Genomic DNA, 27748 nt, shown 5'->3' with positions numbered 1-27748 from the left:
AATATATGCTGTAAAATAAGTTGTTTAGTAAAGCAAAATGTAATTTATTTTGACAAACAAGCCTTGATGTTCGTGTTCACCCTTATTTTTATCGACAAATGCACGTATTTAGCAAATAATTTAACATATACATATTCTCAGAAATAAATACACATTTTTATTGATAAAATAAAGGCTGAATACAGACCTTATATAATCTTCCGACAAAATGAAGATTAACCATCGCATGCTCGATGTTTATCAAATACTTCGATAAAAATCCAGATATGATTTTTAATCTAACAAAGAAATTATCAATATCTTGAAATAATATAAATAAATTTTTAATATTGCGATGAAAATATTTATTAAGTCTTAAAAAAAAAAGAATTCAAAATATTATTCATTGATAATAAAGTAAGCCAAAAAAATATATAATCGCTAATCAATAATCGCAAAATAATTAATTTTTAATCTAGATTTAAATATTATATTTTACATTTTACCATTAAACTATTTTTGCATTTTTACACTAAAAACTGCTTCAAGGAAATCCTTCAAAATTGTTTTTTATATAAAACAAGCGACTAATGCAGGTTAAGTGCGCATTTATTGTCCTTGTAATAACTTGATAGCTTGATCCTAATCTGGTTAAAATTATTTAATTTTTTCTCTCTGCTTTTTTAAAGTGGAGGATTAAAAAAAAAACACGGAAGCATTAATGCCCCATTAATCAGATTTATTAAACAAGTGCGCGAAAGTATCGCGCGTACTCGTCCTTATCCTACTTGTGCGTGCATTGAAAAAAAACCGCACTTGCTCGGTACAAATAAGTATAAGTATTTACCCTCTCACGCACACAGAAACGCGAGGAACGCAAGCGAGTATTCGGTAGCGCGCCATTCGGTAGCACCACCGCCGGCGCCGGCCTGCCGCTCGACTCGGTGACTTGAACGCTCGCCTTCGAATGTACAACACGCGACGGCGCCGCGCTACAAAATCCTCCGATGTTGATCGACGAGCGACACGTGGGCCACACTACTTCAAGGTGCGACCACGTGCTCGCACGAGCCGCCGTCAATCGGACCGGTTGAATGAGCGACGGAACGCACCACGCGCCGGGAATTTCCCTCGCCCCTCAACACGATCGGTACTCCGAAATGATACGGATACGAAACGGTACCGCGAGCCCGAGTCGCACACACGCCGCACGAGCGACGCTATATAAATAATACTTCGCGCTAAGTCAAACCAGTCGACTTGCAGCGGCCGTACCTGTCGCGACGCACAATGCAACGGACCTTCAGAGATTAAATTGTCTCGAACCCTGTCTCGCGCCTCCTGCCTTAACTTCTGTCTGCCTCGTCTGCACCACCTGTCCGATCAACCCCTCGCTTTCGCTCCTCACCTCTCGGTACTTGTTACTCTTGGCCGTTGCGCGCTTATCGCATGCAAGGACCTATCGGTGATTTAACATTCGACGACTATAAGCAATACATCCCTCAGGATGTCGCACGACAATTTGGGATTTACATCGAGCTCGGTGAGTGGATGGCATGAATGTGAACGTTGGAATGCATTAGGAATGGATTTTATAAACACGCAGACAGAGATGTCCACGCGTGTGTTTGTGTTTACGTGGATCAAAAAAAAAAAAATTCAAACTGTCATCTGTTGATATTTCTGTAACGATTTTTGACACATATCTATAACTTATCAATTCAGGACAGAATATATTATCTTCGATTTCGCGAGAGAGGGAAAGAATTGTGTAAGGAAGAGGGCATTCCCTCAACGATTCGCGATAGATTCTTATTCTATTTCTTCACCGGCTTTTTGTATATAAGTTGTCACGTTAATCGTTATCTTCGAAATCACTCTGTACAAATAGAACATCTTAATATTAAACACGTTTCTCTCTCGGTGGTAAAAGCAGCGGAGTGAAGCCCCCGACATAAACGAAACTCGAAATCTAAATTTTAAACAATAACTAATTTTCCTCCGTGAAAGTATGATTTATTTTAGAAAAGTATCATTCGAAAATAATAAACAAGTTTTTCTCTGTTTTCTTAATAATAAAAGCAGTAGAATGAAGCCGTGACATAAACGAAGTAACGCTAGAAATTTTAATTTTAAGCAATAGTTATTTTCCCCCCAAAAGAAACAATTTACGTTAGAAAAATATTCGGAAAGACTTCCGATAAAAAGTGCAAGTTTTCCAAAATAAGATCCTATTGCTGCTCTATTTGTCTTTAACGATTACGCAAATTTTTTTTAGCGTTTTTGTCGTAAAAATAATCGTATACAAAATTATGTAATAGTTCGAGTGATGCTTCTTTTAAGATAATTTTAATGCATTTTTACATAAGAACAACGTTTACATTTGTATATAAAGAAACAACTTAAAATTCTACACGTTTGTGTGACATTAAATTTACATGGAAAAGGATAAATTTGTGTACAAAACAAATCAAGTTTCTTGTAATTTGTCTTTCTTTTTGTAAAAAAAATTCATGGTTTCCGTCATTTTGTAGTATTGTTTTTTTTGTGATTTTGACAGTGCATGTACATTCTACTGCGTGTAGGTTTATCTGTAGGCATGCATAATACAAAAGGTGTTAATGCTAATAACGCTAAATAAAGTTGAAAATGAGTTATTTTAAATGGAACGATTTTTACGAAGTACATTTAGAAACAACGCGCGAGAGTTTAAACACAAATTCAACGGCTAAAGCAGTACTCACGAAGTTGGTTCCTTTTTGGTGTATATTTTAAGGGAGATTGATTACGGAATATTGATACGCTTGATATAGGACCGAATTAAATTAACTTAGAAAAAAACTTACTTCAAAAATTTAGTTATCAGTTTTGTACATTAAAGCACAAAAAATAAATTTGATCTCTATATAAAAAAAAAAAAAAGACAATTATTATTTTACAAGATCGCTCGAAATCTCTGAAAATGTTTGCACTTAAAAAAATTGAGATAAATATGTATAATGTATATTCTGACGTTTTGAAGAGAGAGAAAGCGAAGATGAGTGCAAAAAGTACAAAGCAATGCGAACAGAACTAATATCTCTCATTGCAGAGCATACTTCGTGTGGTATTTCTTCTTATAGCAACGATTACAGGGCAGGATAATAATAAACTTTCAACTGTTGCACACTCGATATATTTTTGACGATTTCGCGATTGCGCGACAATTCGATCATGAGCCGATCACGAGAGTGGAAAGTTTCTATTCATATTGCACGAACGAAACTTTCGCACGACGAAGGACGATCGTTCGTTCATCACGTTGACGTGTGAAACGATGACGTCGATGTCGTTACTGCTGTTTTTTTCCCGCTCGTTCGCGATAATTATCGTCGACAATAATTAGCGATTATAATTGTTGCACAACGAGGAAATATCGAATAAATAAACAAACCGTGCCGACTTCACTGATGTGATATCTCGCTTTCGCGAGGTGTCCTTCTCCTGTTCCAGCTCTTTCCAGGCCTTTTTTTCTCCCTCGCTTTTTCTCCTCGCGCTGTCGAAGGCGACCGGGTACAATACCTGTTCGATCAAGCGCGTACGATTATTCGAAAGTGTCCGAATTGTTGCACCAAATGTTCTAAAGGTTTTGCGCCTTTCCCTCGTAACGTCGTCGGCTTGCGTGAATTTTTCAACGACCTTGTGAAGTTGATTTCTTCTTGGTGCTTATTTTGGGGAAGGCTTAATATTGGACTAAATTAAATTAACTTCGAAAAGGATTTGCTTTAGAAATTTAGTTGGCAGTTTTGGCACAAAGAATAAAATAATAAATTTTATCTTTGTATAAAAAAAGATTATTATTGCATATGTTGGAAATTAGGATAATATTTGTAGCTACATATTAAAGTAGCAATAATAGCAATATCGTCTAAAGTAATATCTAAATAAATATGTGTTGAAATAAGAAAACTATGAATGTAACAATATAACATTTAATGTTACACATTTAAATCGTATCTACAATAGCATTATGTCATAACTTTTTATCGATCCGAGCAGGAAACGCTGCGCCCATCGATTATCTTCCTCATCGATTATCGAATGAAATAATTTCCCTTACTGCTTCCTTTCAATCGCTTGTCTATCCGGATAAAGACGAAATATCTGTATTGTTAGTGTTAATTTTAGTAAATGTATATACTTACTAGTCAATGTATAAATTTATATATAATATTATAAATAAATATATTGACTACAGTTAGATTACAGTAAGTATATACATTTATGTATAGCAGGCAGAACGCAAGTCGCAGGCCGCAATACGTCAGGACGCTAAAGTTGAAGTTCTTGCAACTTCCGACGTTCTGCGTCCCGAAAGCTATTATAATTAAAATACATTAGAACAGTTTCTAGTCTTGTGACCTGCGACCCGCATTTTCTTATGTAGATCGGGCTTTACTGAATTCACGCTTTGATTGTGACATATATAACATCAAGGCACTTTTGGCACTTCTGGGATTTGAACTTAGGTCGGTATTCATAGTCCGTTCTATTTCAAGATCTCAGTTTCAAGTAATGTCTTAAGATACTAATACGGCTTTCTAATTGGTTCGTGACGTCTTTCAGTACTAGCTTAAGACATCTGGGAAACTTGAGCGATGTCTGCGATTTCCGCCCTTCTCTTGATATTTCTCTATTTTGCCTATATATTTTAATTGTTTACCTTCGCGACAATGTGTGTGTACCGCGAATTAATAAGCATTTTTCCCAATAATAATATTATTTAGCATTAATGATTACTGAGCCTGTATGTCATCATCCATCCATATCATATTAGCGCATCGGCTTTTGGAAGTTGCATCTCCCCGATAACAATCACGAATTACTTTGTCCCCTGCACTGATAAGAATCGCTCGCGCGTGTTTGTCGCAAACAAGCGTGAACATTATACGAGGGGGAATCTCTCTCTCTTTGAAACGCTTTCGCGCGAGTCGCATTCTCTCAAGCTGTATCGTGTAAAGGTGTATCTTTACCGAAGTTAATGAATAGTTCATGAATAATTGGTAAACTATTAATAAATAGTTCGCCAGTTATTATTTTTTAATTTGCTCGCTTGCTATTTGCAAATAATTAGTTTATTTGAAATTTGTGTGTGTTCTACATTCTAAAACCTTCGAAGTGTGTGAAATCAAATTGAGTGACAAAAAATGGCAATTGAACCAGTATTGAAGAAGAGTGGTTTAATTGTTAATTTTTAAGAGTGAGATTTCACTCTTTAGAATTAGATTCGACTCCAAAGATTTTAGAGAGTAGAAAATAAATTAAAAGGCGATAGAGATCAAGAGGAAAGTAATGAATCCAAAGTGAACACTGAGTGTAGACGACATGTGCAGTTCAGTTTTTCTATAAGTTCAAGAACTGTTTGCGAACAAATCGAAAGTGCTTACAAACAGGAAGTTGATGTATCTCAAAACGAGGTGAAAATTACAAAAGTGAATAAATTTACTAGCTATTGATCAATGAAATTATAAATATTCTACTTTATATATATAAATTCACTTATTTTTATCTTGTTTCAAGATATATATTTAATCGACTCTCGGATCGAGAAATAGCTACATTCAGCAGAAAAAGTAGCTTTGCAATTGTTATAAGATTCTTTAAATAGTTTTTGTTTATATCTAAATGTATATAATCATATCAAAGAATATCCTATCATATTGAAAAATTTTATAACAGTAATTTTATACAGTAATTGTAAAGCTGCTTTTTCTAATGAACACAGCCATTATTCGATTTAAGGGTCGTTTATGTATCTTGAAACGAAATGGAAATCAAGAGTGAATGAATTTTTTTTTTTTTTTTACTAGAATATTTATAATTTCATTGGTCAATACTTAATAAGTTTGTTCACATTTGTCATTTTCACCTCGTTTCAGTTTGTAAACTGTTCGTCAATAGGACTCACGAACTATTATATTTTGTTTGGATAATTATGTATCTCAAACAAGCGTGGTACCGCGATCTCAAGAATTAGCAATCTATCAAAAAAAAAGTGGATATACACTGTCTATTGAAAATCTATGGTATATACGTAACATGAATTATAGATCTAATTATCATATAATAAATAAGAGAAATCCTATATTCGATCAAAATGAATCATAGTTCTGTGCGAATTTATATACATCTCTGATAGAATCAAACCTCGTACCGAAATTTTTTTTGATCTTGGAATCACTTATCAAATTATCAAGCAATTTAACAATTTTTGATGCTAATATATATTTTTTATTATAAGAATATTATAATCTCATATTAATAAGAATCTTAAATCTGCGAATAATTTTCATTGCGAAAAGTATCGCTTTAGCCAAAATTCAAACCCGTATTTCGTGCAAACATCCTCACCACTCGACCACCAGGGCATGTATTAGATTTTTAGTATTGGCAGAGTGTATATTGGAACATGGCCAAAGAAAGAGAAGTTCATAAAAGCGTCGCGCCAGATACGTAATGCCGAAGACATAAGAGGATCCACACGTGGCCGCGGCCGATTGAATAGTCTCCAAGATAACTTGAAATTCAGTCTGGAATACTGGTTTTTAATCTTGATCGGTGTATGCGACTTGTGTAATGGATAGGTATAGGTACGCGGGCGATCAACGCGCGTGACGAGAGCCTCTCTCTATGCGATTACTATGCGCATTGCGGACGTCTAGAGCCGCGTACTGATCGGCCGCACGCCGCCGGATCAGCACGCGGCTTTGACTCCTCTGCCTTCCGGCGGAAATGCATGCCGTAACTGAACGTATAACGTCAAGAGCGAAATCGTGTTGCGCCATGAAACGTGAAAAATCGCAGAAGTCACCGGCGCGGCGGTCAAAACGTATTTTTTTTGCCATAGAATTTCCTGAAGCGGTGCGCTCTTTGATATATTTATTCTTTCTGTTCCTTTCTTTTGCCTTTTAACGCCGGTCTTTTAATTCCGTTCCTGTAAAACGATTGTATAATTATTGCGAACGTCTGCCATAGTTTCCTACTTGCTTCAGTTTTCTTATTGTCTTTTCCGCTGCCATGCGGAAAATGTATTTTGAATTGCAAATTCTTGGAGGCCTTCGATCATATAATTGCTCTCGCAATTGCAATCGCAAAATGATATAGGAATGACCTTAACATTCCGAGAAGCAATATCTCGTAATTGCGATCATTTTGAGAAAACGGTGTATTTTCGAAGCGGAATCGACTAAAGTCGTGTATAGCCAATACCCACGCCAGAATTCAGACTTACGTAAAGACATTGACGAAGATTGGGCCAATTTTATTAAACGTAGTTGCGTCGTTTTAAGTGTCGAAAATGCGATAGTCTTGATAACGAGGCAATTTTCATGCGCGTTCGGCCGAAGACATGTAAACTCGATGAAAAAACGTTGAAGTTTAACATTACGTAAAACAACACAACTCTTTAACAGCATTTTATAGTGAAATATTTTTTATTAGAAAAATTAATATTATTTACACTATAAATATAAAACTATTGCTTTTTGTGAATTATACTGAAGAATGAAAATCAAAATTCGTTATTTACTTATTAAATGTTTCTATCAATCTTTTATTTCTGTATTGATATTTTTTACTTCTAACTGCAATTATTAGAAACTTTGATAAAATAAAAAAAGTACAATTCATTTTTATTATATAAAAATTGTAATGTAATTTAAAGCTTTGCCGAGTAATAAAACACAGAAAACTGATTTTTACAGAAATCTCGAAAACTTAATGAACAACGGAAATAATAAGATAAATTATGCAGATCTATTTGATATAAATCCTGTAATAAAGAGAAAGAGAAAGAGAGAACTGAGATAATATACACGAAAATATATCTTCTTAAAACCTTTGTACCTCCGTGCGTACGATGATTTAAGATTATATCAAGAGTACTTTGATAAGTATAAGAACAAGCTTTATGTTGACTCACTCATGGATATTAAAAGATTAAAAGCACTCAAATTTATAAAATGTTTCCTTTCGTGTAATAGACACACTGCTACGTATAGAGAGGAATTTTATTAAATAATATTACATTAGATAAAAATGTCATTATTAAATTTGATATACTATATATATATTACTATTAATTTTATGTATTATATATATGTACAACATTTTATTTATATTATATATTAAATATTATTATATTTATTATATATAAGTTTTATATGTATATTTATGAAGAATTATATTACTAAGAATTCAAGTATATTTCGAGTATTATACGTGTAATAAAGTTAAAAGAACTCATAAAAAATTTATTTGCAAATTAGATAAATGTAGAAAAATTGTAATATCAATTTTTAAACATTAAAATTTGACATAAAATACTATAAAAGTGTAAATAAAGTACGGACAAAAATGTCGGAAGACGAATTTGTTGAATGCACTTCACGTTATCACGATAATCTGTTAATTATATCAGAACTTAATATCAGTCTCATTGATTAATAACGATTATTATCAATCAACAATACGTCATATTTATGTCATTTTGATCGCCTTTTCTTCAGCCGTCGTTATGTTTATCGACTTTTTATCATAATTATGAACTCGATTCGTCGAATATAACAGCAAACTTATCAAGTTTGATTACTATTTAGTGCTTACGAACGTGTGTTTAAAGATATTACAGTTGAGATAACTATTTATAATGTAATAAAAAAGGCTAATTTTTTTTATTAGCACCTCTGGCCTTTTTATCCGTGCTAAAGGTAACTTTGTTCGGCCTTTTACAATTTACTTTACTATAGTATGAACAATTAACACGCCTATTAGAGCGTGCCATAATATCATGGAATTTTTCCAAACTCCATAATATTCCACCGGTTTTCTTCCACGCCTAATCTTTTCACTTGATTTGAGAACTTAATAGTGTCATCGTATTTTTTCCACGATAGGCAGGTAACATCTCGTAGTTATTTCCGGACGTCGAAGTTAACAATTACATTATAACAATTATTATTAACTTGCTGCATCGCATCGGACTGATAATTGCCGACGCAAAGAGTTAATAAAATTATGTGTAAGAGTTAATAAAATCTCTGTGTATATGATTCATTAAATATTCGCACTATACATCGCAGTGTTAGTTGTTTTTGTTAAAATTATATTGGTATGAATGTTTTTAAAGAAAAGCATAATGTACATATAATCTCTACATACAAGAGACTGGAAATTTTATGTATGCTTCATTGTTAGATACTTAAATAAATTTTACTCCTAATTAGAAATTCATTTACAACATTTTATCATGAGAACGCTATTTCATAAAAATAATACGTTACTTAAAAAGTATAGCGATTCGTTAATGTTTGTAATGTAAGAGAGAAGCAAGATATCAGATTTAAAAATTATATTATTTATAAAAACTAATATTAATTATAACAATCAGTTAAAACTTCAAATTAAAACAACTTAAAACTTTAAATTAGTTTCTAGCCAAACGCTTTTTTCATATTAAGTATATCTCATAAAAAAGATTTCTATAATTCTTTTCTTTATATTATATTATACGTATATGCGTGTATATAAAATATATGCGTATGTCTGTAGGAATTAAATTATAATTCATGAATGCAAATTTTATTACACATTGTTACAGTTGTTATTAGACATTGTTTTTAGACATTAATTATTAACAGTTTATTCCAACAGTTTATTCACTGAAAATACTGAAAATTTATATATATATAGTATTCGTATACATATACTACAGATTTTTAGTATTGACAGTGAATATACGTATATATGTATATTGGAATGCAGCCTAAGATATAAAGTACAATTTTAATATTTAAATTTTTATGTAAAATATAAATAAAACATTTCTAGCTAATTAAAAATAATGCAAACTACTGAATAGATATAAAGATAATAATAAAACATTAAACTAACGATGGAAAGCTTTGTTACTGTTACTGTAAAACAGTAACATAATATGTTACATAAAATGTAAAATGACATAATAATAGCATTGCAAAAAATAATTTGTTAATTTTCAACTGCATTTTACAAGCTTGCCTCAAATCATCCATTTTGTTACAGTAATTATAGTATAATTAGGGAATTATATAATAATTCTTTGATAACAAAAACTCTCGTACAATTCAAAATCAACTTGGAAAGAAAAAAGGCACTAGGAGTTAAGCGCAGATAACTTCATGCAAACACTGATATTTATCAAGCAAAACTTTATTATAAAAATTATTCTTACATGTTTCGGCTCATTTTTGAGCCTTCTTTAGAGACAATGAAAAATTGCATAAATAAGATATAATTTAAAATTGACAAAGGATTAAAAGATGTTTAAACACCGCGGTATTAAATTAAAATTAGACGGTATTAAATTAAAATTATCAAAATGCAGATATCAAATGCTAACACTCAACCACTGACTAGACAGACGTGACAGACAACAACGCTATTTATAAATAGCGTTGTTGTCTGTCACGTCTGTCTAGTTAGTCTCTCGCTTGTGCACAGTGGTTGAGTGTTAGTATTTGATATCTGCATTTTGATAATTTTAATTTAATACCGTCTAACAATTTGTTGTGACTCACTGTGTCTGAAACTGACTGGCCTAATAAAAATTTTTCTGAAAACCGGTTTTGAGAGTGTTTGCGATACAGTATCGTTGTGAACATGGTGAGCCTCCCCACTCCCGGTAAAATAATCGTAATTATGATAAATTCAATTTCGAAATTATTAGTTTTCTAAGAAATTCTGGGAAATTATTTCCCTGAATTTCAGCATTCTATTTATTAATTTTTTCTTTTCTGCCTTTATTGTTCTTATTATTGTGTTCTTTAAGATGAAATTGTCATCTGATTTTATTTCTCGGTTGTGGGGGAGCTCGCGGTGTTTAAACATCTGTTAATCCTTTGTCAATTTTAAATTATATTTTATTTATGCAATTTTTCATTATCTCTGAAGAAGGCTCAAAAATGAGCCGAAACATGTAAGAATAATTTTTGTAATAAATAAGTTTTGCTTGATAAATATTAGCGTTTGCGTGAAGTTATTTACGCTTAACTCCTAGTGCCCTTTTTCTTTCCAAGTAATTAGGGAACTTACTTAAAATTAATTCAAGCGTTAATTTGTAATTATTTACTAATAATTATTCATATTCGAAGAAATAAACTTTTAAGTAGAATAACGTAATGATATAATCGTACGTGTCCGATAATGTGGGATGAATTATCATCGAAATGCTAAAAAGAATTTCGTTTTGATATCACATAGATGAGTTATTTGCCAATGATATCATAAACACCGGATGCTCCGACGGTAAGAAATAAACGTCAAATACACGCGAGTCATTGGAATTATATCAGAGATTTCCAAGTATAATACAAGAGATACGAGGTCTTATACTCGTATAGTATTGCAAATAAGTGGATCTAACGAGTGTTGATAAAGACATTTACATTTCGCATCGGAAAAATAGGTAGAAGATATACGCGGAGCATCCATCTACCTGTTTAACAATGTTTACGGCTTACGTCAATTTTCGTACTGATGTTTACACAATACATAATCCGTTATTAAACATGACCATTAATCGAACATGAAACGCGTGCTTATTCGTCTAACGAGCTAGCATAACGTAACAAGCGTGCGAACGGAATGCGAGGTAATGGCGTAGAACGATTAAAAAAGAGTTATACATTATATCATTATATCTGTAATTTTGTTCAAATAATTTATCGCCGCCATTAATTGGCATCTATATATAGGATACGTTTAACGTTTCTTATGAGGAAACAATGACAGGAGGACTTCGACATATCAGCGGTTGTGTGCAAGAAAGTTAATATTTTTCTCAGAAGTGTCATTGGTAACATAAATATCGCATTAACAAGATAATCACATTTTCTCTTCGGTGATTAATACATCATTGATACGATACTAACTCTTTTTAATTTTTTTATGCGCGTTAATTATATCAAAGTTTCAATAATTCTGTTATTATGCTGCTTTTTGTATCACGGGGAAATGCGAATTTGGAAATATTGCTTATATATTAAATATAGAACCTATATATGAAGGGAATGTATGTTATACTTAACATAATATAAATAAAAAAGTATGAGATTTTTTAGTTCTATCATATGTTTTGTGAGTATTGAAAAAAAAAAGAGATTCTATCGCAAAAGAAAACATTATCAGACACAATGTTGCATTGTTAACATATGTGACATAAAGCGGCAAATTTTTCGTAACCATGTATTTGCGAATTGAATACTTTCATATCTGTATATTTGATTTTTAATAACATTGATTGAACAACCTGACAGAATCTTCCACTGCTTGACATAAATCATATGTATCGTTAATGACGCATAGCATTACTTTTGTGGGCGTGATATTGTTTTGAAGGACATATTAAATGGTCGTATCCGCGCATTATGCAATTTGTACGTTTGAACAGCGCGGCGTAAGAAAATTTTCTCGTATTCCTTACGTTGACGATTTAACTGCATATAAAGTAGATGTATGAACTCCGTTGAAAATTATGCAGATGTCAGTCGACAATTCACTCTTTAGAATCGCGTGAAGATTAAGTCTTGTTAAATTGCAATTTGTACGGTTTAGAAATTGACCGAGCGAATATTCGACATTTATTAAATTCTTAAATTTTTATAAGTTTTTTGCCGAGGAAGAATTTCGTCAAATCACGATTTACGCTTTAAGATCGCAAGGAGATTGGACTTCTTAAGTCGCAATTCTTTTTCATACGACTATATCGAAAATTGTCTGAATCAACATTTGACATTTACTGGATTTCTGAATTTATAAGTTTTTTTTTCACGTAGACCGCAAAAACTGTTTAAAAACCACATATGTCTAAGTTTTCGTTCCATGAAATAAGCATTCGCTTTGCACGAAAACCATCGAGGAAAAAAATTCGTCGACAATTTACGTTTTAAAGTTACGAGAAGTTTCGTTTTTTTAAATCTCAATTTATACGGTTTTGTTCAAAATGGATCTAGCGAATGTTTGATACTTATTAAATTTTTTAATTTACAAATTTTCTATCATGTAAATAACAAAACCTATACTTGAAAGAACCTAATTATTCGCACTAGTGATGAAATAGATATTTACTTTACACGAATTATCAAAGAAAAAAATTCATTTACCGCAATAGAGAGATAGAGTAATATTAAAATATACTAATATTAGACTCAATTGGACCTGACGGAAAAAGCCGGACGAAACTTCCTTATTAAATTGCTATCTATAACCATTCATGTCGCAATAGCTGCCGGTGCGGAATGTTACAGGAATATTAAGGATAATTCAAAAGCAAGTTCGTGTGTTCAAGCGATGTCCAATCAATTAATTAACGTACCATACGATATTTTATGTTTATTAAAATTGTTAGAGAAATTTTCAAAATTCCATATTTTTTATTTATGTCAATGAACTTGTAAATTTCGATGTTGATTTAACAAATACACGTATTACTGAAGAACACACTAGCAAATTCGATATAATTTGTAAATATATTATATATTATTTAAAATACAATAGTACCGTAAAAAATGCACAAACGTGCAACCTTCCTTTTAAATTATTCTATAATGTTCGCATGTATGACGTACATATGCAAGTGTACTCATCAGGCGATAATATCTTATATCGTAACTGTCTATACATATAGTATAGAGTATTATACTTGCGTATACAGTGACGGACAGTAAAATTGCAATCAATGATCGACGAATATAACGTCGTGCATATCGTTGGAATATAAGTGCATACGAGCAATAAATGTGATATACGACACGCGTAGTAAATATCAACGACAAAGATAGATATCTCGAAAATTATATATTATGTATACGATGTGTGTATGTGTGTGTTCGAAAAGAAAGATTTAAGATATGTCTAAAAAAATCATAATTATATTTCTACAATAAAATAAACGATTTAAGATGGATCTTGAGTGTTTTAAATAATTTTATCAAAATTTGCATATCACACTTGTAGTTTCTCAAATTGCACACCGAAATATTTATACTTATCTTGATTGCATTTGGAACAGACCAAATTTTACGTTATTGTATACACAAGACCAAAAACTGCTATTTTATTTTGTACCAATAAAGCTTTTATAGTTATAAGCAAGTGTAAATTTTATGTAATGAAAACATAATTTATTTTTGCAGGATGCTTTGCAAGATCTGAAAAAATCTTCTTCATCTAAAAATCGTCATGGGTAAGTATAATACACTTTATAAAAATATATGGAGAAGAAATAGGATGTTTAATATATTTACACATTTTTCAAGAGTTCTATCTTCTAACTTTAACGAAAGAATGCCAATTTAGTATAAAAATTATTGCGCGAGTTATTATAAATCGACTGGTTACTTTCATTATATTATTGTATCACGAACGTTTAAGCCTCAAGTCGTATAGATTGTTTAAGGCGCATGATTTGTATAAAAATTGCGTTCTTACAGCTACAATTCGTGCGAGAAGAGTGACGGTATTTTCGTCTTGGAACTCGAAGAAAAGAAGAAGAGCGTATACGAGCAGGAAAATGATTATGATCCATATGAACACAGAGTGGTAGAGCATCCGACTAAGTGAGTTTAATAATTATGAAATATTTATTGCATATATAATAATAATAATAGGGTTGAGACTTCGCCCTCACACTAAAAGGCCTATTGTGTCTATCGCATATATAGATTGCATATACAGATAAATATAATTTATCTGTATCTATTAATTTTATGTTTTTTGTTCCTGATGCTTTTCAATACATAAATTTAATAAAAGGCAATATTTTTAATATTATGGTATTAATATTAATATTAACATTAGTGTTAGTATTAATATTATCGCAATCCTGCAAGAAAAGTGACACGAGTCAAACTTTGTCGTATTATATTCGAATTATGTTTTAAATACGTTATTCTTCAATTAGAGAAAGTGATATAAGTCAATATGAATATTTTTTTAGGAAATATTAAATATTTCCTTTAAAAAATGACACAAAAGAAAAATTATTATAACAAATTAAAATAAGGACAGTTTTTATGAATACGTAACTCAAAGATGTATTACGTAAATCAATTATATTTATATTACTTTTTGAGAATTTGCAATTAGTTCTAAATTAACTTTTGTATATTTAAGATTATCGTAATATGTAATTAAATTTTGAAAAATACGCAATTTTTTTCTTTCTTCTAAAAAATTTTACATTTTTGACTTGTATTTTTTATTTTTCTAGCGAGGATACAATATGTAAAACCGAGTAAAGATAAATTTATTCACTATAATAAAAAATATATGTATATGTATATTTATATTTATATAGTATAGAGATCCAAAGGTAAGAGGTTAATGTATCAATATTTCTGTTGTTTTTGTTACCAAAAATTATATTACATAATCTAATCGATAAAGGATTAGATGTACTTCTCTTTAATGAGAAATTAGTAATTATTTCTATCTAAAAATGATAAACGATAACTTGAAAATAATATATCTTTAGATATTTGATAATTGCAAAGATATGTGAAGTATATAATACTATAAAAATGGGACATCTTTGATGGCAAAGATATCGGTGTAATGCCTCTTTCTATCTTTGTTATTTTATCATCTTGACAAGTTTGAAGATATTAGCAATAGTTTCTTTATACATGCTCCAAACTTTTAATTAATAAATTAAAAGATTATAATGAAACAGTTGTCTGGCGATTGATTGTCTGATATGTTGCTAAATCGTCTAATCGAAATTTATTGAAATATCTGATTTATTGAAGTGTTAATTAAACTGAAAAACGATACTACTCGTCTCATTCAAGGTGACCAAGAATATTATATAACTGGTATTATTTCCCTTGCATGAGAAATAACGTTTTCCTCATACGCGCTAGTTGCTTTATTAGCGTAATTTTCTAATCCGATTAAATCATGTCGAAACACTCGATAAAACGTATTCCTGATGAAACACGGAATGCATACTTAACATATTCTATTATTCCTGCAGCGCTATTCTTATATTTATTATTAGTAATTTTAATATACTTAACGTATTTTAAATATAATATTCAATATTAATTATTTTTATTATTTAATATCAGCAAATCGAGCGATGTAAGATCAAGAAATTGTGCACAAACGTTATTTTTTTTTTTAACTATTCGATTTAAATCTATTTTGCAATTTCGAAGCTAAATTTTTATTTACATTATTCACTTATTGTCACTTTTATTTACATTATTCATTATTATCTATTTTCTACTTATTATTATTGTTAACGATTAGTCATAGTAAATGTGCGGTTTCTTCACGACGTGGTTTTTCAGCAATGCGGAAACCATGCTTCACCTGGTGAAGGGCAGTTTGGGTACTGGGATCCTCGCGATGCCGAGGGCTTTCTACCATGCCGGATACGCTGTCGGCATAATAGCTACGATCATTATAGGGCTTCTCTGCATATATTGCATGCGAATTCTCGTTCGCTCGGAATACGAACTGTGCAAAAGGAAAAGAGTGCCGTCCATGACGTATCCGGCGACTGCGGAATCCGCTCTGCAAGAGGGACCGATGTTCCTCAGACGGTTTTCTAAAGCCTCTATGTGAGTATACACTTTTTCCGGCGTCATTTCAAGATATTAAAAATGCACAAAGAAATATATAAATATCTTCTTATATTTTATATAACATTGTTGATAAAAATAACTCCCGATAGTTAAATATGGTATAATAAACAACGTACGCTATTTAAAAGTTATTTTGTATTATCATGTTTCCACATCGTATATATGACTGAAATAATGAGACTTTAATTAAGAATAATGACTGCTTTTAAGTACATCTGTATGAAAAAATGTTTCTTTGTTCACAGACACATAATAAATACCTTCCTGCTAATCTATCAAATGGGCACCTGTTGCGTCTATCTAGTTTTCATTGCTAGAAATCTGCAATCGGTGAGTATATACCTTTGCTATTTTCGGCTTACATTTTATGTTTTCACACTTTATGTTTCTCATAAACATTAGCTGCGTTCTAGGAACGCGTTTTTAGCGCTATCAGCGCAATATATTTTTGTTTTTCTTATTAAATCATTAAGATACACTCTGTAAAATGACTCACGCTGAAAATGCGCTCTTATAATTTTTATCTTTAAATTATTTGCATTGCCTTATTCGCGATGCTTTTTCGATGTGTCTGAGGAACTTAAATCGGACAGTTACATTAAATAGATATTAAGTAAAATTCTGGTCCTTTTGCGTATTTCTTGCATTATAAGATTGTAAGACACTGATGATACATTGATAAAAAGTTTGATTTTAATAAATTATGATATCTTTTTTTTTTAACGGATAAATACCAAACTAAGAAAAAAATTGACTATCGATTTTATTGAAATAATATTGGATCAATATTACGATGTGTTTAACTTTGAAATACATAATTTTATAAATTCAATCTCATACGTATACCATATATACATTATATTAATTTTATTTCGTACTCGTTTGCACACCACATTTATCGATAATTCGTTTGGACTCTTTCGGTGCACCCAATCAATCTGATATCGCGTATCTGTCAGCATTACAGCGCGTAGGTTGAAAAGGGAATAATCTAGGTCAGGGAAATACGCCGTAAGAGAGAATATGCAAGTAGACAGTCACTGATAATTAATGCGCGTACGGTTGAGTCAAGGTGATCGTACCTAACACAGACGGCCGGTCATCGACATTCTCGATGACGCTGTCGAGATTGAAATCGAAAACACGAACTTGCTCGAGTTTTACGAAAATGCAGTTTATTTCACAGACTCGGTCTAATTAAGAGTCAATTTTGATCATTTTTATGTCTAAGTATACATATATATATATATATATACACACAGGTGCCGATTGAGAAGTTGCTAAAAATAAAAATGATTATTTTATAATAAGAGAGAGAGTGAATAAAATGAAACAAATTTTAAACATTATAATAGAAAAGACCAGTCAATATATTTTTTTTATTAGCACGTAATGCGAAAAAGATATAAATGTGAATTTATAAAAATAAACGTTACGAAAAGGAATCGACAATTTGATTGTTGTTACTGTAGTGATGTTTGCTTTCGACATGGCAACCATTTGAACTCGTATAATAAACGAAGTGCTATTAAGAACTAAATACGCTTTTTAACACATTATTTGCTATGGTGATTATCCGCGTGACTAAGACAGCACGCGGCGCTTAACTCTTTTTAATGACCCTTCAATGGTCGCTAATGACCGGTGCTATCAAATTTTTTTAAAACGCTTACAAACAGTAAATACTGGTAAAATATAAAATATCAAAAAAAATAAATACAAGAAAATTTAATATAAATTTTTGAACAACATAAACAGTTAATATACTCACATTATACATATAATCACCTTTTATTGGTTTATAAATGTACATTCTTCTGGTAACACATATGCTAAAAAAATGACGGATTTTTTGTAGAATAATGTTTATTTAATTATATCTATTTAATTTTAACAACTACTCAATTGTCACTTTAATAATAAGTAACTTGCGTATTATACGTTTGACATATACGCCATAGACAGGTGAATGTAAGCGTCACATTTAAAATAATTGCAAAAAGGACATTTTGTACGATCGGAATTTTTTCTTATAAAAGAAAAATTATTTTTTACATCATTATACTAATGTATTTTACATCATTATACTAATGTATTAGTATTAAATGATAAAAGCCGGATTGGAGAAATTACACATTTACGTCAATCGTATATGTCAAATGATCATATTTACCAATCGCAATCTCATCCCATTCTTGTATTCCATGTATGTATACGATCGTCATGTGAAGTCTAGCACATCCGCACCGAATGATTGATTATGGCATTTCACTGTCTCACCGGTCGCACAAGAATCGTTGCAGCGGCGCAAAACGAATGGAATTTTATCACGTGTGTAAGATCAAGTAGAAGTAAGAGTAGCTTGCGGATCGAACAGGCGTTAACTTAAGTCCGTTCACATTACAATTATATGGTGTATAATAACGCAAGAGAATTTTTTTATATAAGTTCTTATATCACAAGTAAACCATAGTCGATCATTGACACTCGCTCTTGACGTATTTAAATGCAACGGCATTTAAATACGTCAAGTATTTAATTGGACGGAAAGACCGAATTCCTGCGACTCAGCGATTTAGAACGTAATTTTACAAAGTTATTAAATCCTCGATGTATTCTTGCCGAACGAGTCGGACACTTTGATCGCACGCGAAGTAAGAGGCAATGGCCGGAGAATTGGCTGGTGATCGCTGATGCGGTAAAACAGATATTTTGTGGAATACGCTCCATATACGAAAAGGAATTTTCACGTGTCTGCGCTGTGAAACTGCAGTTGCACCGCGGCGCGTTTGTGGTGATGCAATTTTACAAAATACGACGGCGCTAAGCCTTATGTGGACGTTACCTTAGCCGCGGATTGGAAGGCGTTGCGTAGTACGCGCGATGTAATAGATAGTTAACGATCGTTACGACACATATGTCATTACAGCATTTAAGTCGAGTGTATGCGTGCAGTGGATGCAACGCGTGCGTTCCGCGTTGAACCACGTTGAATGCCGCCTGTATTCGTGGTGAACGAACGTACCGCGAACGACTCCCATGGTCGGATGTGAAGTGAACGGAACTGTGTACAAAGTTGTACATTAATCGTTTAAGGAGTCACATAAATATCAAAGTCCTTAAACTGCGATTCTAAACTTTTGAGTATCGGAACGAATACATGCCTGACTCGATTAATAAACTTCAATTACAAATATGGAAAGCTTCGAAACTGTAGGAAAAATTGAGGAGAAGATTATAGATAACTACATAATATTACGTGTAATATAATTGTTTTGCAATTTATAAAAATATAATATATAAAATAATATTCATAATAAACTCTTATGTGTGTTTTAGGAATATTATATGTATATTATCTTTTTAAAAATTACGAGATATTAAATATGACATGTATGACAATTATATTAAATATAATATTTAAAGTTCGTGGTGTATATACAATTTTATTACAGTGGCAGTGCTATGACAATTTGAGCAGATAATTCGGATATAAACGTTATTGATAAATATTTATACCAGTAATACAAATATTGAATAATAATGGATCATAAATATGGTCTATACCTAAAAATAGCAAAAAGACATCAAAAGAGCACATGAAATTCTTTTATGAAAAGAAGAATAATAATAGAAGCTAGGAAAATAATAGGACAATAGATGCTATAATACTTAATACATAAAAAAATAATAATGCTATTAGAGCAATTTAACTATTCAAAAAAATTTAAAAGAATCACGTATTAAGTATTTCCAAGAATTTTTTTTAACTAAGGAAACAGTCCTAAAAATTAGTCTAATTTTCAATATACGTATATCTTACTGCCTAGATACACTATCTTAAAAGTAATTGAATAAATTATTTCTACAAGGAAGTTCCTAACAGCGGATGATTTGCTTCAGCATAGATTCGAAGCAATTTAATGCACGTTATGTAACGATTCAATAATGAATATGATAAATGAAGCAATTATTCGACTCTTTAACTACTAAAAGGTTTTCATTTAAATACTAAACGCAAATAATACAGTTAATTTTCTTTCTAAGATTTTAGTATTTTTAAAGAATTTTATAATATTTTACATTCTCCAAAGACTTTAAATTCACTACTTATATAGTATCTTTTTTAATAATAATGTATATTATAATATAATACATGTACATATATATTCTAATAGTATCTCTTTCAATTATTTTTGCCATTCGTCATATATTCTTGAGTTTTTACTTCCACTAATTATTTTGTGATTTACTTGAGAAATCAATTTTTCCAATTTTTAAATTATAGTATAATATGAATTTGTACCAATGAGAATAAACCTAATTAAATAAAAAAAATTTTTATATTCGATCAAGAGCATTAAGATTCGCTTTGACCAAACATAGAAATTTTCTTATTTAATTAGAATTAAAATTTTAAGTATAAATATATACAAAAATTTGTATAGCGATAATATATAAATGTGCGTAATAATATAGATTAATGTTATGATTAAGTTAAATCACGTGCATGTAGTTAATCGATAACGATACAGTCCAGTCAATTATCATGAAATATTATATATCTATTTTAATGTAATATAATGGAAAAACTGCTGTCATGTATCATCGAAATCGGTGAATGACAATATTCCTTAAATGGAAATCTTCAAGGTGATTCAGATTTGAGTCATAAAATGCATAACAGGAAATTATCATTTTACTTTGAATTTCTTTTATCGAATATACATTTTTATCGATCTTAATTTTACTTTCTCTAACAATAAGTAGCGGAAGGATAATATAACAATTATATACCTTCGATTGAACGATAATTGATAGCTGATGACAACTGATTTGTAATTAACCGTTTACATAATGAATACAATTCGCCTAAATACTGCAGATATATTAACTTTCAAGGGTGAATTCAATATCGATTGCATGTCAGCGGCATGTTGTTAAATCTATCTTACGTAAGATGAAGGCTAGATTCGATCCAGCGATAAACGAAAGCTGTTAAATGATGGTAACGCACCTATTTCCGCCTGTCCTTGAAATCAAAGCGTAATTAACGACAGCACATCACAGATGCGAGAGCACTATCATCATGTAACGTAACATATTAGCAAAATATTTGCGAGACTGCGTGGCATCAATATGACTTTGAACGCGAGTTCTCAGAATTATAAGTCTGGATGTAACGATGCCATATGGTATATGCCAAGCATAATGTAAAATTCTTGGAATCGTGATAAATAGGAAATTGCATAAACGTGTGTGTATCTGATTCAAAGAGAGCGATTATAACGGCGATAGAATAATTTAGTTAACGTACGTCATTAATCGTACACAACAAGTATGGTGACATTTATTTTGCGGTTTTAGTGGTTTCCTCATTCAGTATGTGTATACATTATGTGGGTTGCATTGCAAATTAGCAATCTGAGATACAATGACGCACGCATTGTGAAACCTTTTTACTCATGTTCACGTTTATTTGGAATTGTAAAAAAATTAGCATTCTCGTTGAGAATTCAGTTTATTCGAGTAATTTTGGAAATATTATACGATATAATTATATTTTTTTCAAAATTATATTTTCTTTACATCGAAAAATCGAGAAAAGCTGAACTGACGATGTTTTGTTGAATCGTGACGATATTGTGATCTACGGACATCTATCGAGCTTTTGTTTATATTACTTATTAAAATAACTAAATTCTTTTAGAAAAAAATCAGCAAAAAGTGTACTTTGATAAATGATGGCAAGTTGATTTTTTCTATTGTTTCAATTTACTTTTAGATTTTAAAAATTTACCATTTTGTGCAAATATAAAATCAATTTTCAACGAAATTCCGAATGAATGGGAAGATGAGCGAAAATAATCAGTTATCGTGCGTCGTTATGTTTTTAGATGCTACGTGATTGAAACACGTAAGTGTCGTAAACTTGGGCGAAAAGTTTTCTATTGAGGACGTGCATAGGAAAGATGATGAGAGATCAAGATCGCATTGACGAGAAAAAGAATGGTATGTATACGCCTTGAGAAAATTCAGCACTTAATTATTCGCATTCAATGTCAACGGAATGTGACAGAAGGCAGAGAGAAGTGCTGATTATATTCCTCTCGACACATAGTTGTCAATATGATTAGTCATATTAACGGAAGTAGCTTCGTTATCCTTCCAAGGACTCCTTCAAATATTTCGAAGATTCTGTCGTTTTTATAGGCTTGCGGCGTAATGCTATTTAACGCGTTATAAAATGCGTACGACATCGTATATTAATTGGTGTTTTGATAAATTATGAGAAATTATAAAAATTCAGACTTGTTGACATCTGCATTTAGTATATAAAAGCTGCATGTCCATCTTCAATATTTTTTATGAACAATTTTCATCTATAAAAATAAAAAGTCTATATAGGATTACATCTATAACCATTTATAAACATTGATTTATTCATATATCTTTATATTAAGTTTATTACATGTGCATATTTATATTTAAGAAGATAATTTGTAGGCATAATGTTCTTGTTAAGTTGTTAAGCACCAAATATTTTAAATACTGTATTTAAAAATTAAATGACAAACACACAATCCTTTCATTAAATGTTTAATATTACATTTAAAGTTTATTTCATAGATAGTATCATAACTTTCTCATTGACGTTAAGTGTCTTAATAATTTAAAATTGAAACTTTTCTATCTGGCTTAAAATAAAATTTGTTCAATAAAAGATCTAACGGCCTCTGGTAATATTAAGCAAAGTCAAGTTTGCATCTGAGTGCGTTACTAATCACATCATATTGTTTTCTTTTAGGGATTGAGCCCATATTTCACAATGGACTTGGAGAAATACATGGCGATTCTCCTGCTACCCTTAATCTTAGTTAATTACATCAGGAATCTTAAATTCTTGGCACCGTTCTCGACACTAGCAAATGTTATTATGCTTGCTGGTATTGCTATTATACTCTACTATATCTTCCGAGAACCGTTGTCGTTCGAGGACCGTGTGGCATTCGGAGAGGTTGCAAATTTCCCGCTCTTCTTTGGCACTGTTCTGTTTGCTCTTGAAGCCATTGGTGTAGTAAGTAATCGAGCGAAATAGAACATTTTACATATACGAAAGAGTCTTAATTGTGTAGTTAATATACAGATACGCGAGATTATAAACAAACGTGAAAAGAAATAAAAGTTACATATTTGCATAAATTAATTGATAATTGAAAGAAAAATAATGAATGAACTGTTATTTATATACATACATCTAAGGCTACGATCGATTTAGGCGATCTACGTGCTATAACTTTAGTCTAGCTATATATATATTTCGTTTGTATATATAATATTATTATAATAAGTGATAAAGATAAAATGAAGCTTATAGTGAACGCCTAAACTGAACGCAACCTAAGGCACAAGTTTCTTTGTCGTAGCAATTTCTACGTATAATATAAGCTTTAAATATAGATAATTTTGAATTTTTTATATCTACATCGTTCCTGAAGATATATCGAAAAAAGTCATACATAGGTTCAACTACACAAATGATTTTTTGTGTATTTACAGATTATGCCATTGGAAAATGAGATGAAAACCCCTAAAGCTTATATGAAACCATGCGGTGTCCTGAACGTCTCAATGGGCGTCATAGTCGCGATGTACGCCGGCATGGGATTCTTCGGATACATGCGTTTCGGCAGCGAAATCTCTGGCAGTATCACGCTTAACCTAGGGGCCTATCAAGAAAAACTAGGAGATGCAGTGCAGATTCTTCTGGCTATCGCTATCTTCTTCACGCATCCCATTCAGTGTTACGTCGCCATTGATATAACATGGAACGAATATATCAGCCACTACTTAGAAAAGTATCGTTTTAAGATGTTCTGGGAGTATATAATCAGGACTGTCATAATTTTACTTACCTGTGAGTACATTTCGATATTTATCACTAAATGTAGACAATCACTAAATAGACAATCCCGAATTCAAATGAAAATAATCATGTCTATCCTGCTGAAAAATTTCTTATAATATTCCTAATAATTATAAGAATTTTTTTTACATTTTATAAATTTATGAAGATTTTAAAAAATAAATTAAACTTTTTAAGATCTTCTAAATTTTTTTCAGAAATTATAAAATATGAGAAATTTTGTTGTTAGAATATTTCAACACACACGTTACATATATATAAAGAATTCTAGAAAAAGTGTAAACTTTCTCAGCATTCCCTTTATAGCCTCTGATATAGAAAAAAAAAGAAAACTTCTCTGTGTTATCCTGTTTAATCAATTTATCGATTTACGCGATCTATTTTAGTCGCTCTGGCGATCTCGATCCCGGAGTTGGATCTCTTCATATCGCTGTTCGGCGCGTTTTGTCTATCGGGCCTGGGACTGGCTTTCCCGGCTATCATACAACTGTGCGCCTTCTGGAAAGTGTTGGGACCCACTGAGAAGAAGATTTTGGTGGCAAAGAACATGTGTCTGGTGCTGATCGGGACCTTTGGCCTGGTTGTGGGTACCTTCACGAGTCTTCGCGAAATCATCAAGAAGTTCTCATAAAGTATTCAAAAAGTTGTGCGACAAAACTGTAGGGTGGTGAAGTGACAGAGGAGAGAAGACGGAAGTGAACAGGAATCGTTCTTCGCGAGAAAAGACGACGACGTGATACGTAGTTAAAGTTGATCATTGCTAAAAGTGAGTGCAACTAAAAATACAAGATACAGAGGCATTGAAGCCGACGGACCGAAATAACGTCAACTTCTTACGGCTTGTATCACACTACGGCTTCGATTTGTCGGGGACGGGATGAAGTTCCTAAGTGCATTCGTTTTTTTTTTTTACGCGTGATATACAAGACTGCGAGTGAAGATACGGACTGTACAACGACGCGACGAGTTCTGACTCGCATCAGCGTCAGCGTCAACGACGGTACAGCAATATATATAGTACATATATGTATAAATATGTAAAAAGATTTTACTTTTATTAGAAATAAAAGTATTTTATTTTCATACTGCCGCCCATTTTTCTTCTGTATTCTTCTTCGGCGCAGGCGACTCCTGACTTAAGCTACCGTCGTAATATCATATTATAATTGTGTCATTTAATCACAGAAACACATACATCTCTGACTGTCGTTTTTATTGGTATTTTATAATAATAGAAGAGTAGATATAAAAAATATATGTAAAATACTGTAGATAAATTATTATTGCGCGACGAATTATAATACTATATATACAAAAACGTATCAATATTAAAGCAGAATAAATAATTACCTACAAGAACGAGTACATTCATTAATATCATTCTGTTATCTTTATTTGTGTTTTATATAGGTTTTCAGACGACCAATATTGAATATTAACAAATTGATATCATATTCCTGCCTGAAATGTAGGTGAAGAAACGATTCATTTTTTTTTTTAAATAATAGAATATATTTACTTATTAATTTTTATAATACGTCCTAATTTTATAATGTACGTCACACAGATAATCGCTTCTTTTGAATAGCACGATGTACTTAATAAAATATTACACGTAGAGTATATGTTATTATATTTAGCATACATTCAAGATATAAAAAAGATGTAATAAAATTATAAATAAACCAAAACTCGATGAAATCTTTACATGAAGGCTTTGTATGAACATATCTTCCATATAAATATAAAATATAAAATGTTAAATTTTGCTTTTAAAAAGATAATAAACATTTTTTAATTATAGATTATCAACAAAATGTTTGCGTCAGATTTAAAAAAAACTATTACTATTTTTAAAAGAATTTGTTTAAAAACATTTATTACTATTTATTATTATTACTTAAATAATTCTTTTCTTTAATATTTCAATCTAATAAAGTAATAAATAATCTAATAAATATAATACTTTATAGTTATTTTAATTTTCCGAGAAATTACTCTGGTTTTACCGGTCTAGTATATAACCTTTACTTTCAATCAGTTCACCTAGATTTAAGTCGAATACCCGTGCGCGCAAGTCTCGTGAACCTTTCGTTTACTCGCCGCTAGACGTCGCTGGACACTGCCGTCGTATGGATCGCGAGGAGGGTAGTTACCCTCTCTGGCGTGACCTAAAGGGAATCCGGCCTTAATTCTCGTGGACGGTGAAAATCGCCGTGATTGCCGCGGCATTTTCTCGTTGTCCAAAACAACCCCTCATACTCGGCCGAATGCGCACTTCACGTCGGGGGTGCTGCCAGGGGGCGCACATCCGCACGCACGAAAATTCGCCTCGCGCTCTTCCGTCCTCTCCGTCATAATTTAGTTTACACGCTGTAGTCTACGATATAGTGTCACCCTCGTGCATAGTGAGCGACGAACGAAAAAGCTCGAACGTAAGTTGCAGAGGGTTGAGGTCTTCACTGAAGCACTATCATCCCTTCGCGTTTAGATCAGCGGTATTTTAGTATAGCTATTTTAGTAATCTAATAACGGTTGTAGCATTCTTCAAGCTACATTATTCTTCCTTTTTAAAAGAGTATTCCGTACCTACATTATGTGCAATTTCTCCGTATATGAGCTTTCAGACCTCGTTTCAAGAAGAGACTTGTGATAGGATCTGAAAGTGTAGTTTCTATTTTTTATTTACTGCACTTTTTTGGATAGTGCGGTAACAAAGAAAAATATATGTTTTATGTCGAGTATTTATCTGCGAAAATTATAACAAGTTATCTATCTCGCGTCGATTTATGCACATTTAGTTATTTACTGAGGTCACTAAAAATTGCATAAAATTGCATGTATCATAATTCAAATTTTGCTGACAGCTTAAGTGATATTTAAATATAAAAAAGACAAGTGTTCAGCTCAAAAGGTGCGTTCAAAAATTTTATGGTTCGTTGGAAACTATTAACTGAATTTAATTATTATTTCGGCAATTATCTAATACCAGAAAGATAATATGAGTTCATAATGAAATTTCATTATACACAAACAGAAAAAACAATTCAGATCAAGGACGTTATAGGAAAATACATTGGAGACAATGCGCCAAAATTATATAATCCCGCTTGGCTCTTTTTCTTAACAAAGATCCAAAATTGCAAATTTATTGCGAAATCTGCTTTTAATTTTA

At 31.5% G+C, this 27748-nt stretch overlaps 1 protein-coding gene across 1 annotated transcript; it reads left to right on the top strand.

Moving 5' to 3' along the window:
• Positions 1–1259: 1259 nt before the first annotated feature.
• On the top strand, positions 1260–25857 carry LOC108781655 (proton-coupled amino acid transporter-like protein CG1139). Its single transcript, XM_018549696.1, has 8 exons — positions 1260–1522; positions 14190–14239; positions 14487–14612; positions 16350–16622; positions 16892–16976; positions 23455–23724; positions 24207–24564; positions 24960–25857. The coding sequence occupies exons 1-8, from the start codon at positions 1487–1489 to the stop codon at positions 25202–25204; spliced, it is 1443 nt and encodes a 480-aa protein (XP_018405198.1). The 5' UTR covers positions 1260–1486; the 3' UTR covers positions 25205–25857.
• Positions 25858–27748: the final 1891 nt, after the last annotated feature.

This window comes from Cyphomyrmex costatus, unplaced genomic scaffold (assembly GCF_001594065.2).
Source record: "Cyphomyrmex costatus isolate MS0001 unplaced genomic scaffold, Ccosl1.0 scaffold123, whole genome shotgun sequence".
Lineage (NCBI taxonomy): Eukaryota > Metazoa > Arthropoda > Insecta > Hymenoptera > Formicidae > Cyphomyrmex > Cyphomyrmex costatus.
The sequence above is the reverse complement of the archived record's forward strand: the minus strand, read 5'-3'. Positions and strand labels throughout refer to the sequence as shown.

Coding starts and splice junctions, on each gene's coding strand:
- LOC108781655 (XM_018549696.1), top strand. CDS start 1,487: ATGTCGCACGACAATTTGGGATTTACATCGAGCTCG. Junction 14,240..14,486: donor TCATCTAAAAATCGTCATGG/GTAAGTATAATA, acceptor GCGTTCTTACAG/CTACAATTCGTGCGAGAAGA. Junction 24,565..24,959: donor TGTCATAATTTTACTTACCT/GTGAGTACATTT, acceptor GATCTATTTTAG/TCGCTCTGGCGATCTCGATC.